At 46.9% G+C, this 12468-nt stretch overlaps 1 protein-coding gene across 1 annotated transcript in view; it reads left to right on the forward strand.

Annotated features, from left to right (window-relative positions):
• The first annotated feature begins 5662 nt into the window (after positions 1-5662).
• BBS2 (Bardet-Biedl syndrome 2) overlaps positions 5663-12468 on the forward strand; it is a 240030-nt gene continuing 233224 nt past the window's right edge. Inside the window, exon 1 of the mRNA XM_063945436.1 lies at positions 5663-5713. Coding sequence (XP_063801506.1) covers positions 5696-5713 — 18 coding nt within the window. The 5' untranslated portion in view covers positions 5663-5695. The remainder of the gene's footprint in view (positions 5714-12468) is intronic.

Genomic DNA, 12468 nt, shown 5'->3' on the forward strand with positions numbered 1-12468 from the left:
GCACACACAATATTGCTGGCGTTGTCCGATGCCACAAATCCACAGGAGAGTCCAATTGGGGTAAGCCATTCCGCGATGATCTTCCTCAGTTGCCGTAAGAGGTTTTCAGCTGTGTGCGTATTCTGGAAACCGGTGATACAAAGCGTAGCCTGCCTAGGAAAGAGTTGGCGTTTGCGAGATGCTGCTACTGGTGCCGCCGCTGCTGTTCTTGCGGCGGGAGTCCATACATCTACCCAGTGGGCTGTCACAGTCATATAGTCCTGACCCTGCCCTGCTCCACTTGTCCACATGTCCGTGGTTAAGTGGACATTGGGTACAGCTGCATTTTTTAGGACACTGGTGACTCTTTTTCTGAGGTCTGTGTACATTTTCGGTATCGCCTGCCTAGAGAAATGGAACCTAGATGGTATTTGGTACCGGGGACACAGTACCTCCAACAAGTCTCTAGTTGGCTCTGCAGTAATGATGGATACCGGAACCACGTTTCTCACCACCCAGGATGCCAAGGCCTCAGTTATCCGCTTTGCAGTAGGATGACTGCTGTGATATTTCATCTTCCTCGCAAAGGACTGTTGAACAGTCAATTGCTTACTGGAAGTAGTACAAGTGGGCTTACGACTTCCCCTCTGGGATGACCATCGACTCCCAGCGGCAACAACAGCAGCGCCAGCAGCAGTAGGCGTTACACGCAAGGATGCATCGGAGGAATCCCAGGCAGGAGAGGACTCGTCAGAATTGCCAGTGACATGGCCTGCAGGACTATTGGCATTCCTGGGGAAGGAGGAAATTGACACTGAGGGAGTTGGTGGGGTGGTTTGCGTGAGCTTGGTTACAAGAGGAAGGGATTTACTGGTCAGTGGACTGCTTCCGCTGTCACCCAAAGTTTTTGAACTTGTCACTGACTTATTATGAATGCGCTGCAGGTGACGTATAAGGGAGGATGTTCCGAGGTGGTTAACGTCCTTACCCCTACTTATTACAGCTTGACAAAGGGAACACACGGCTTGACACCTGTTGTCCGCATTTCTGGTGAAATACCTCCACACCGAAGAGCTGATTTTTTTGGTATTTTCAACTGGCATGTCAACGGCCATATTCCTCCCACGGACAACAGGTGTCTCCCCGGGTGCCTGACTTAAACAAACCACCTCACCATCAGAATCCTCCTGGTCAATTTCCTCCCCAGCGCCAGCAACACCCATATCCTCCTCATCCTGGTGTACTTCAACACTGACATCTTCAATCTGACTATCAGGAACTGGACTGCGGGTGCTCCTTCCAGCACTTGCAGGGGGCGTGCAAATGGTGGAAGGCGCATGCTCTTCACGTCCAGTGTTGGGAAGGTCAGGCATCGCAACCGACACAATTGGACTCTCCTTGTGGATTTGGGATTTCGAAGAATGCACAGTTCTTTGCTGTGCTGCTTTTGCCAGCTTGAGTCTTTTCATTTTTCTAGCGAGAGGCTGAGTGCTTCCATCCTCATGTGAAGCTGAACCACTAGCCATGAACATAGGCCAGGGCCTCAGCCGTTCCTTGCCACTCCGTGTGGTAAATGGCATATTGGCAAGTTTACGCTTCTCCTCCGACAATTTTATTTTAGGTTTTGGAGTCCTTTTTTTTCTGATATTTGGTGTTTTGGATTTGACATGCTCTGTACTATGACATTGGGCATCGGCCTTGGCAGACGACGTTGCTGGCATTTCATCGTCTCGGCCATGACTAGTGGCAGCAGCTTCAGCACGAGGTGGAAGTGGATCTTGATCTTTCCCTAATTTTGGAACCTCAACATTTTTGTTCTCCATATTTTAATAGGCACAACTAAAAGGCACCTCAGGTAAACAATGGAGATGGATACTAGTATACAATTATGGACTGCCTGCCGACTGCAGACACAGAGGTAGCCACAGCCGTGAACTACCGTACTGTACTGTGTCTGCAGCTAATATAGACTGGTTGATAAAGAGAAGATGTCTATGTAACTATGTATGTATAAAGAAGACTGAAAAAAATCCACGGTTAGGTGGTATACAATTATGGACGGACTGCCTGCCGAGTGCAGACACAGAGGTAGCCACAGCCGTGAACTACCGTACTGTACTGTGTCTGCAGCTAATATAGACTGGTTGATAAAGAGAAGATGTCTATGTAACTATGTATGTATAAAGAAGAATGAAAAAAATCCACGGTTAGGTGGTATACAATTATGGACGGACTGCCTGCCGAGTGCAGACACAGAGGTAGCCACAGCCGTGAACTACCGTACTGTACTGTGTCTGCAGCTAATATAGACTGGTTGATAAAGAGAAGATGTCTATGTAACTATGTATGTATAAAGAAGAATGAAAAAAATCCACGGTTAGGTGGTATTACAATTATGGACGGACTGCCTGCCGAGTGCAGAGACACAGAGGTAGCCACAGCCGTGAACTACCGTACTGTGTCTGCTGCGACTGGATGATAAATGATATAAAAAATATATATATATCACTACTGCAGCCGGACAGGTATATATTATATATTATATAATGACGGACCTGCTGGACACTGTCTGTCAGCAGAATGAGTTTTATTTTTATAGAATAAAAAAAAAAAAAACACACAAGTGAAGTCACACGACGAGTGTTTAACTTTTTCAGGCAATCACAATATAAGTATACTACTAACTATACTGGTGGTCAGTGTGGTCAGGTCACTGGTCAGTCACACTGGCAGTGGCACTCCTGCAGCAAAAGTGTGCACTGTTTAATTTTAATATAATATGTACTCCTGGCTCCTGCTATAACCTATAACTGGCACTGCAGTAGTGCTCCCCAGTCTCCCCCACAATTATAAGCTGTGTGAGCTGAGCAGTCAGACAGATATATAATATATATAGATGATGCAGCACACTGGCCTGAGCCTGAGCAGTGCACACAGATATGGTATGTGACTGACTGAGTCACTGTGTGTATCGCTTTTTTCAGGCAGAGAACGGATATATTAAATAAACTGCACTGTGTGTCTGGTGGTCACTCACTATATAATATATTATGTACTCCTGGCTCCTGCTATAACCTATAACTGGCACTGCAGTAGTGCTCCCCAGTCTCCCCCACAATTATAAGCTGTGTGAGCTGAGCAGTCAGACAGATATATATAATATTATATATAGATAATAGATGATGCAGCACACTGGCCTGAGCCTTAGCAGTGCACACAGATATGGTATGTGACTGACTGAGTCACTGTGTGTATCGCTTTTTTCAGGCAGAGAACGGATATATTAAATAAACTGCACTGTGTGTCTGGTGGTCACTCACTATATAATATATTATGTACTCCTGGCTCCTGCTATAACCTATAACTGGCACTGCAGTAGTGCTCCCCAGTCTCCCCCACAATTATAAGCTGTGTGAGCTGAGCAGTCAGACAGATATATATAATATTATATATAGATAATAGATGATGCAGCACACTGGCCTGAGCCTGAGCAGTGCACACAGATATGGTATGTGACTGAGTCACTGTGTGCTGTGTATCGCTTTTTTCAGGCAGAGAACGGATTATAAAGTAAACTGCACTGTCCTCACTAGTAAACTCTCTCCACTCAGTCTCTACACTTCTACAGTAACAGTACTCCTCCTAGTCAGCTCCAGTAAATCTCTCTCAGTCTCTTATAATCTAAATGGAGAGGACGCCAGCCACGTCCTCTCCCTATCAATCTCAATGCACGTGTGAAAATGGCGGCGACGCGCGGCTCCTTATATAGAATCCGAGTCTCGCGATAGAATCCGAGCCTCGCGAGAATCCGACAGCGTCATGATGACGTTCGGGCGCGCTCGGGTTAACCGAGCAAGGCGGGAAGATCCGAGTCGCTCGGACCCGTGAAAAAAAACATGAAGTTCTGGCGGGTTCGGATTCAGAGAAACCGAACCCGCTCATCTCTCACATCTATAGGATAACTTATAGGGGCAATCTCTGCATGTACTATCTGTTTCTACTCTTCATGATAACGTATATGTAAATGTACAATTGCAACTTTTTTTAGGTAAGAATTTCTCATCTAAATCAGCGCCATAATGTACCATAAAACTTTGTAAATTCTGATCCATATTTTTTGTTTCATCAGTTCCTTAAAACGGCTTCTAAAACCTTGTGTAAAAACAAAACAAAAAAAAAAGCATGTGTGATTGTGCTTTGATTTCTATATTTAATTTAGGAGACTTGTAAGAGAAAAATAATGAACTTGGCATTGTGGGAAGTATTAGTAAATGCAGAGTCACGTAGCTGGTGGTGTTGTGTAATTGTCTGTAGTACAAGCTGAATGAGTTAAGGGGTGTGTGAGAGTTTGCACACGGCTCTTGCAGTGAAGGAGCCAAGCTTCAAATTTCTGCACACGGCCAGCCACATATTAACAAAGGCTGGACATATTCCAGCAGCCTGAAAGAATCAGTGTCAGGTGCCACTAGCCGCTCATATTTTGGGAGCTTTATGCATCTACTGTGTAAGGATAACCTGTTGAACGTGCATACACACAAAAACAGAATTTAAAATGTATAATACATGCTGAACATATCATTAGTATAGCACACTATAGTATCTCTATAACACAGGAACAAACAAAGGGCATAATTCAGCATGGATCGTAGTTGTGTGAAAAAACGGACATCTATGATCCACTACCCTGACATGCGGGGGGACGCCCAGCACAGGGCAAGTCCGCCCGCATGCCGGATCCAGCCCCATCCACCCCGCAAAGATGTGAAAGCATGGTCACGCAGCCGCCGCGGCCTGCCCCACAAACGGTCCAGACATGCCTGCATTGTCTGGGCCGAGCCTTCCCCAACACCGAGTCGATGCCCTTTTAATGCTGCAGCGACGCTCTCCCGCCCCGCAAACGCCTCTGCCTGTCAATCAGGGAAATCGACAGCTGCAGGTGTCGAAACGGTGAGTGATGCTAGCCGTTCATACACTGCCCAAGCATATCGGCCTGCTCTCTTATAGATAGCAGCGCCGATATGCATAGCGCCCCTGTCGTTGTGCCCGCACCCCAGCCTTCTTACATGGGGGAGAAGCGTATAGCACACATAACGTGCGCTTATCCCACTTCTCCCCCATATCGCACCTTCATACATTTACCCCGGCTGCTGCGCGTGTGCACACTTAACAGGGATTCAGCATGCGAATGCTGCTGCAGCGTTCCATGCTGAATTAGGCCCTAATACAAGCCGTATTAACCACTTAACTGCTCCAAAAATGTTGGGATTTATGAGTGAATAAGGTGAAGAACATGTATTTAAACACTTCTCACCATGATTTTATTAGATATAAAAAAAAAACTTTTTTTATATTTAAAAAAATAAATAAATTGTTTTTCAAACATGGGAACAGCGCTTAACATCTGGAACATCGGGACATCAATAAACATCACAATCATCGCACCTGATGCCGGCAAGGGGAAAGGGGAGATGTGGGTAGAGAGGGGGTGACGCTGAGCTGCCTGATCACTGCTGGCCACAGTGATCGGAACAGGGGGAGTGCAGTGCCGGAGGAGTGTTTGTTTGTTTACCAGCAGGAGGGGGTGACGCTGGGCTGCCTGCCCGATCACTGCTGGCTGCAGTGATCGGGACAGAAGGAGGAGGCAGGAGGGAGGGCAGAGTGCGCTGCATAGTTTCACTGATGCCCTATCACTGCACACAGTGATCGGGACAGAGGGATGGAGGGTTTACGCCAGGTGAGTGGGAGCCACAAGGGTGTCCAATCACTGTAGCCAGCAGTGATCGGGATACACTGGAGGCAGAACCACGGCGAGTACAGGAGGTCTGGCAGGTCCTTCTGAGTTGGTGTTTTTGACTGGCCACATCAGATGCAACCATGTCAAGGAAAGCCCAGGCTGATGTGGTTGCCTAATTCAGACCTGATTGCAGCAGCAAATTTGTTAGCTAATGGGCAAAACCATGTGTACTGCAGGTGTGGCAGATATAACATTTGCAGAGAGTTAGATTTGGGTGGGTTATATTCAGGGGTTAAAGTGAGCCGGAACGGGGCGGAACTGCATTCAGTCAGTTCCACTTGGACCTCCGGCTCACCTAACCCGATAAGTGGCCACTGAGATTGTGTTACCAGCAGGCGTCCGGCTCCCTCTCCACAGCAGAAGCCGGCGGCAGGAGCTCACTACTCAGCTCCGGCTGCTGGCACTGTCAGTGTGTGCTATGGCAGAGACGTCATGACGTCTCTCCCATAGTGCCGAGGAGCGGACGCCGGAAGGACCACAGAGGTCGGACGCAGGAGCGGGACTTGGTGAGTATTGTTTTTTTTTCTTTTTCTTCAGTTGTTTGAGTGTATTAGCAGTGCTTCTACTGGGGGCAAACTACAAGGGGGCATTACTACTGGGGGGGCATTACTACTGGGGCAAGCTACAAGGGAACAAACTACAAGGGGGCATTACTACTCGGGGGCATTACTACAGGGGGGCTAAACCACAGGGGCATTACTACTGGAGGGGCTAAACTATAGGGGGGGCTAAACTACATGGGGCAAACTACATGAGGGCTAAACTACATGGAGGCTAAACTACTGGGGGCATAACTGCAGGGCCTATAACTACAGGGGGCATTACCACTGGGGGATAAACTACATGGGGGATAACTACAGGGGCTAAACTACTGGGTCATAACTACAGGGGCTAAATGACTGGGGACATTACCACTGGGGGGCTAAGCTAAAGGGGGGTAAACTACTGGGGTCATAACCGCAGGGGCATTACCACTGGGGCCTAAACTACTGGGGGCATAACTACAGAGGGCTAAACGACTGGGGGCATTATCATTAAGGGCATTACTACTGGGGTCACTACTAATGAGGGCATTGTAAAGGGGGCACTTCATAAGGGGCACCACTCCTGTGGATATAAGGGGCACTACTACTGGGGGCATTGCATAAGCGGCACCACTACTATGGGTGCTATATAAGGGGCACTACCACTGTGGGTACTACCAGTACAGTGGACATTGCATAAGGGACACTACAACTGTAGGCATTGTATAAGGGGCGCTACTACTGTGGGCATTATGTGTATTGGGGCACTACTACTGTGGGCTTTGTGTATAAAGGACACTAATGTGTGTCATAATATGAATAAGGGACACTGCTATGTGGTGCAATGTGAATAAGATTGTGCTACTGTGTGGCATCATTTTAATTGGGGATACTATTGTGTGACCACGCCTCTTTCTTTTTGAGACCACACCCCTTTTTGATGCGCGTGCCTACGGTGCGCGCAATACCTTTATTGCATGGGTGCCAAGAGAAGGGGGGGGGGGGGTGAGTTCCATCACCTCTCTAGGACCACTTTAAGCACTGGTTATATTGTTTCTGTGCAGGGTAAATACTGGCTGCTTTATTTTTACACTGCAATTTAGATCTCAGTTTGAACACACCCCACTCAAATCTAACTCCCTGCACATGTTATATCTGCCCCCCATGCAGTGCACAATGCACATGGGGCCTAATTCAGACCTGATCGCTCGCTAGGGGTTTTTTGCACTGCTGCGAGCAGATAGTCGCCGCCCACAGGGGAGTATTTTCTCTTTGCAAGTAGCCCAGGACTTACTCAGCCGCTGCAATCACTTCAGCCTGTCCGGGGCCGGAATTGACGTCAGACACCCGCCCTGCAAATGCTTGGACACGCCTGAGTTTTTCCAAACACTCCCAGAAAACGGTCAGTTGACACCCACAAATGCCTTCTTCCTGTAAATCTCCTTGCAATCGGCTGTGCGAACAGATTCTTCGTACAATCCATCACTGGCCAACAACCCACTTTGTATTTGTACAACGTGCTTGCGCATTGCGATGCATACGCATGCGCAGTTCTGACCTGATCGCAGCTCAGACTCTCATTGATGGTGGCTGCCTGACGCCGAGGCTGGGAACAGCCTTTCCAACCACCAAACAGGGCCATACCACACAGCACCGCCAGGCTGAGACAGTGATCTCTGGCATCCACCTCACGAACACACCAGTCAGCCAGATTCCAGTAGCAGCATCCGCAGCTGAGAGTGTGGTGCTGCAACTAGTGTGCGGGTCCAGGAATGCCAGGAATGGAACACCAGGTCAGTGCTCCCATCCTAGTGTCTGGCCCTTCTCCAGCCCGATGTCCCCCACCATTACTGACTCCCCCATCCCAGTGGCTCCCACCCTACCAGCCCAGTGTCTCTCCCCTTCCATCCTCTACCAGCCTACTGCAACCATCTCACTGCCCCCACTCCCCAGCCAGTCCAGTCACAGTGCCCCTCCTCAGTCTGACTAGTATACCCCTTCTCCAGTCTAGTGTTCCCCCTCCCACTCCTATCTCACTGCACCTCCTTCCCATCCAGTCCAGTGTCCCCCACCATCTCACTGGCCACCTATCCCAGTGTCGCCCCCTCTTCCATCCCCTACCAGCCCACTGCACTCATCTCACTGCCCCCACTCCTAGAAACCCTCAACAAGTCCAGTCACAGTGTCCCCCCATTCTGCTCAGTGTACCCCTTCTCCAGCCTAGTGTACCTCCCTCCCATCACCATCTTACTGCCCACCTTCCCATCCAGTCCAGTGTCTCCATCACAATACACCCCCCATTCAGCCCACTGTCCACCTGTACATCACTGCATTCTCCATGTAGTCTCACTGTCATGTATATCACTATATGTATTGTTGTGTCATGTCTATGTATTTCTGTCATAGGGGCCTATGTATCAAAAATGTGATAAGTTTAAAAAAAAAATGTCTTCACTTACCGTGTGTTTTTCATGACTTTTTCAATTTGTTTTCGAAGTATGTATTATTTTTTTTAATCGAAAAAAGTGATTGCGAGAAAAGCACAAAAATGCGATAATTAGTGCTCTACTTTTCAGTCATTTTATCGCATTTTTTATTGCATTTCGGAAAAATGAAATGAAGTGCACATGCTCTGTTACAGAGCCGGACATGCACAGTGAGTTCCTTGGTGGCATTCAGCACATACCTGACCTACAGCAGAACAGAATAGCTAGTTTACTATGGGGACACTTACTGGAAAACTGAAAGGGGAGGGAACTTTTACAAAAATACATAAGGTTCCCATTCATTTTCAATAGAGGTTGGAAAAGTTCGGGGGGAAAAATGCGAAAAGTAGATTTTGCAAAACAAAAAAAAAGATAAATAAAATCGAAAACTTACATACATACAGACGAAACTTAGAAAAATACGAAAATTATGAAAACTTCTCATTTTTTAACGCAAAAAACTGTTGATACATAGGCCCCATTGTCTCTGTCACTCTCTGCCCCTCCCAGACATCATCCTCTGCCTCTCCCACCCACCTACTGTCTCTCTCTGTCACCATCTGCCTCTCTCTGTCACCCACTGTCTCTCCCCATCTGCCTCTCCTTGTCACCCACTGTCTCTCCCCATCAGCCTCTCCTTTTCACCCTCTGCCTCTCCTCGTAACTCTCTGCCTCATCCTCTCCCTATCACCCCCTGTTTCTCCCTGTCACCCACTGTCTCTCCCTGTCACCCCCTACCTGTCATCACCCACTTCCTCTTCCTATTACCCTCATCATGTCACCAGCTGTCTCCCTGGCATCACCCATTGCCTCTCCCCGTCACACTCTTCTGCCACCATCTGACTATCCCTATCACCCATTGCATCATCGTCTCCCACTATCTCTCCCTGTCACCCTCTGCCTCTCCCAGATATCACCTTCTTCCATCCCCCCCACCGAGTGCCTCTCCCTGTCACCCTTTGCATCACCCTCTCCCTGTCACCCATTACCTCACGCTGCTATAATAGAAAAAATAAATAAAACCATTTTAAATATCTGCACATACGGAATACTGTACCTCCTGACATGGGCATAGCCAATACTTTGTGGGCCCCATAGCAATGCTTTTAGAGAGACACCTCTCTCTGCAGCTGTTTTCATTTTATGAATCATAGTAGTGTCCAAGTTCCTCTTATGTTCAATAGTAGTGTCCCAGTTCATCTTATGTTCCATAGTAGTGTACCAGTTCATCTTATGTTCATAGTAGTGTACCAGTTCATCTTATGTTCATTGTAGTGTCCCAGATCATCTCGTATATCCTGTAGTAGTATTCCAGTTCATCTTATGTTCCATAGTAGTGTAACAATATAGGAACAAGGGTGCAGGTGCACCATACACCATTAAAATGATAACAACCATAATATTCGAGGTTCTTGTCATGTATTGGCCAGTATATGAGCCTGCCCGCCTACTTCACATTGACCTCATCCGACAGGTCCCTAACACTATAGGGGTTCACCTCTGGGGCGCAGAGCACCCCCAAACTACCCCAGCCACACCACCCCATGGCATCACACAGAAAAAGGATAGGAGTGAAAGATCAGTGTTAAGCAAATGAAAGATGCTGCTGAGTGTTAAAGAAAAAAAGAGGACAGCAGTAAGGTGTCAAAGTGTTAGAAAGTGAGGTTTAGCTGAGCAGTGTTACAAGTGTAAAAGATAAGTGAACAAATCTACATAAATATAAAACAAACACAAGGTGATATAAGTTTTAAAAATAAATGTAAGGGAGCACATCCTATTATAAGAAGCTAGGGTGTGCAGTCCAGGCCCCCTCTCTATATGTTCCATAGTAGTGTCCCAGTTCATCTTATGTTCCATAGTAGTGTCCTAGTTCACATTATGCCACACAGTGCCCCCAGTACATATTGTACTACACTGTAGTGCTCCAGTTTGTATTATTAGACAACTTGGTAGAAAACGTATTACAGGTACCTGGAAGCATTGGCGTATCTATAATGGGGGCCCACGCTGCGCCATGGAAGCAAGTGAACCGGGCCCTCTAACCCATTGGGCCACATAATAGTGGCACCCTCTGCATCCACTATAACTATGCCCATGCATCCTGACTTTTCATATTGGGAAAAATGGAACAAGTTGTGTTCCAATATAACAAGAATGTGGTGCTAAAAACATCACTTCAAAGTCACAGTGCACAACAGTAGTGAGTGAGACATACCTGTTCATGATTATTACTGGTTGCTTAATTTTCACACTGCAATTTAGATTTCAGTTTGAACACACCCTACCCAAATCTAACTCACTCTGCACATGTTATATCTGCCCCACCTGCAGTGCACATGGTTTTGCTTAGTTGCTTGCTTTATGGCAGGCATGTCAAACTCATGGTCATCCAGCTGTTGTGAAACTACAAGTCCCAGCATGCCTTAATCTGTCCCTGGCCTTATGTCCCTATTGGAAAAATTGTGTGTGTGTGTGTGTGTGTGTGTGTGTGTGTGTGTGTGTGTGTGTGTGTGTGTGTGTGTGTGTGTGTGTGTGTGTGTGTGTCTCTTTTTGGCACAGGGCACCAAAAAGTCTAGTTACAGCTCTGAGTAAAGCTATAAACCTTACAATGCTCAGGCTGCTTTTTTTCTACAAGTACTTGTACTAGATCTCTGAGTGGTATATATATATATATATATATATATATACATACACACACATATACATATATATATGACTGATTGACTGACTCATCACTAATTATCTTGCTTCCAAATATGGTCGGAAGTTGAAATTTTATTTAATTTAATGCCCAGACGACATTCGGATCAATATTCGGATTGCACCTCCAGTGTGTAGAATTTAATGAACTACAAAAATGGTCCTGTCACTTTTTACTGTATCTGCTACAGGTGCTCCTCGGGTAACGCCAGGAACCATGGATGAATATTAGAGATGAGCGGGTTCGGTTCTCTAAGAACCGAACCCCCCCGAACATCACGTCCCGAGCCCGGATCCAAATGCGGCTCGGGACTTCCCACCAGACTCAGAAACCAGAACGAGACAAAATGTCATCATCCTGCTGTTGGATTCTCGCGGGTTTTGGATTCCATATAAGGAGCCGTGCGTCGCCGCCATTTTCACTCCAGTCCTGGAGAGTGTAGCGAGAGGACGTGTCTCTCTCCTCAGTGTCTGTCTGTGCAGGAAAGTGGTGTGGTGACCTGCTCTTATGTGTCATTCCAGTGCTGTCTTGTGCTGCATCAGTCCAGTGGTGGTGTCTTGTGCTGCATCAGTCCAGTCACAGTGGTGTGTCCTGTGCTGCCATAAGTCCAGTGCTGCTGTATAAGTCCAGTGCAGTGGTGCTTTGTTGTGCTGCATCAGTCCAGTGGTGGTTTCCTGTGCTGCCATAAGTCCAATGCTGCTGCTGTTTAAGTACAGGGGTGCTGCCTAAAAAGTCATGGGGTACTGCTGTATAAGTCCAGTCCAGTGGTGCAGCCGTATAAGTTCAGGGGTACTGCTGTATAAATCCTGTGCTGTATATTATTTATTTCAAATAAAGGGGTTATTAATATTTAATCCAAATAATTTTTACAGGGTTTGCCCTGGGTGGTTTAGGGGTATGCTCTTCTGTGCCGCATATTGTTATATAACTCAGTCCAAATAAAGGGTTGTTATTATTATCCAAATTATTTTTACAGGCTTTGCC

This window comes from Pseudophryne corroboree, chromosome 11 (assembly GCF_028390025.1).
Source record: "Pseudophryne corroboree isolate aPseCor3 chromosome 11, aPseCor3.hap2, whole genome shotgun sequence".
Classification (NCBI taxonomy): Eukaryota; Metazoa; Chordata; class Amphibia; order Anura; family Myobatrachidae; genus Pseudophryne; species Pseudophryne corroboree.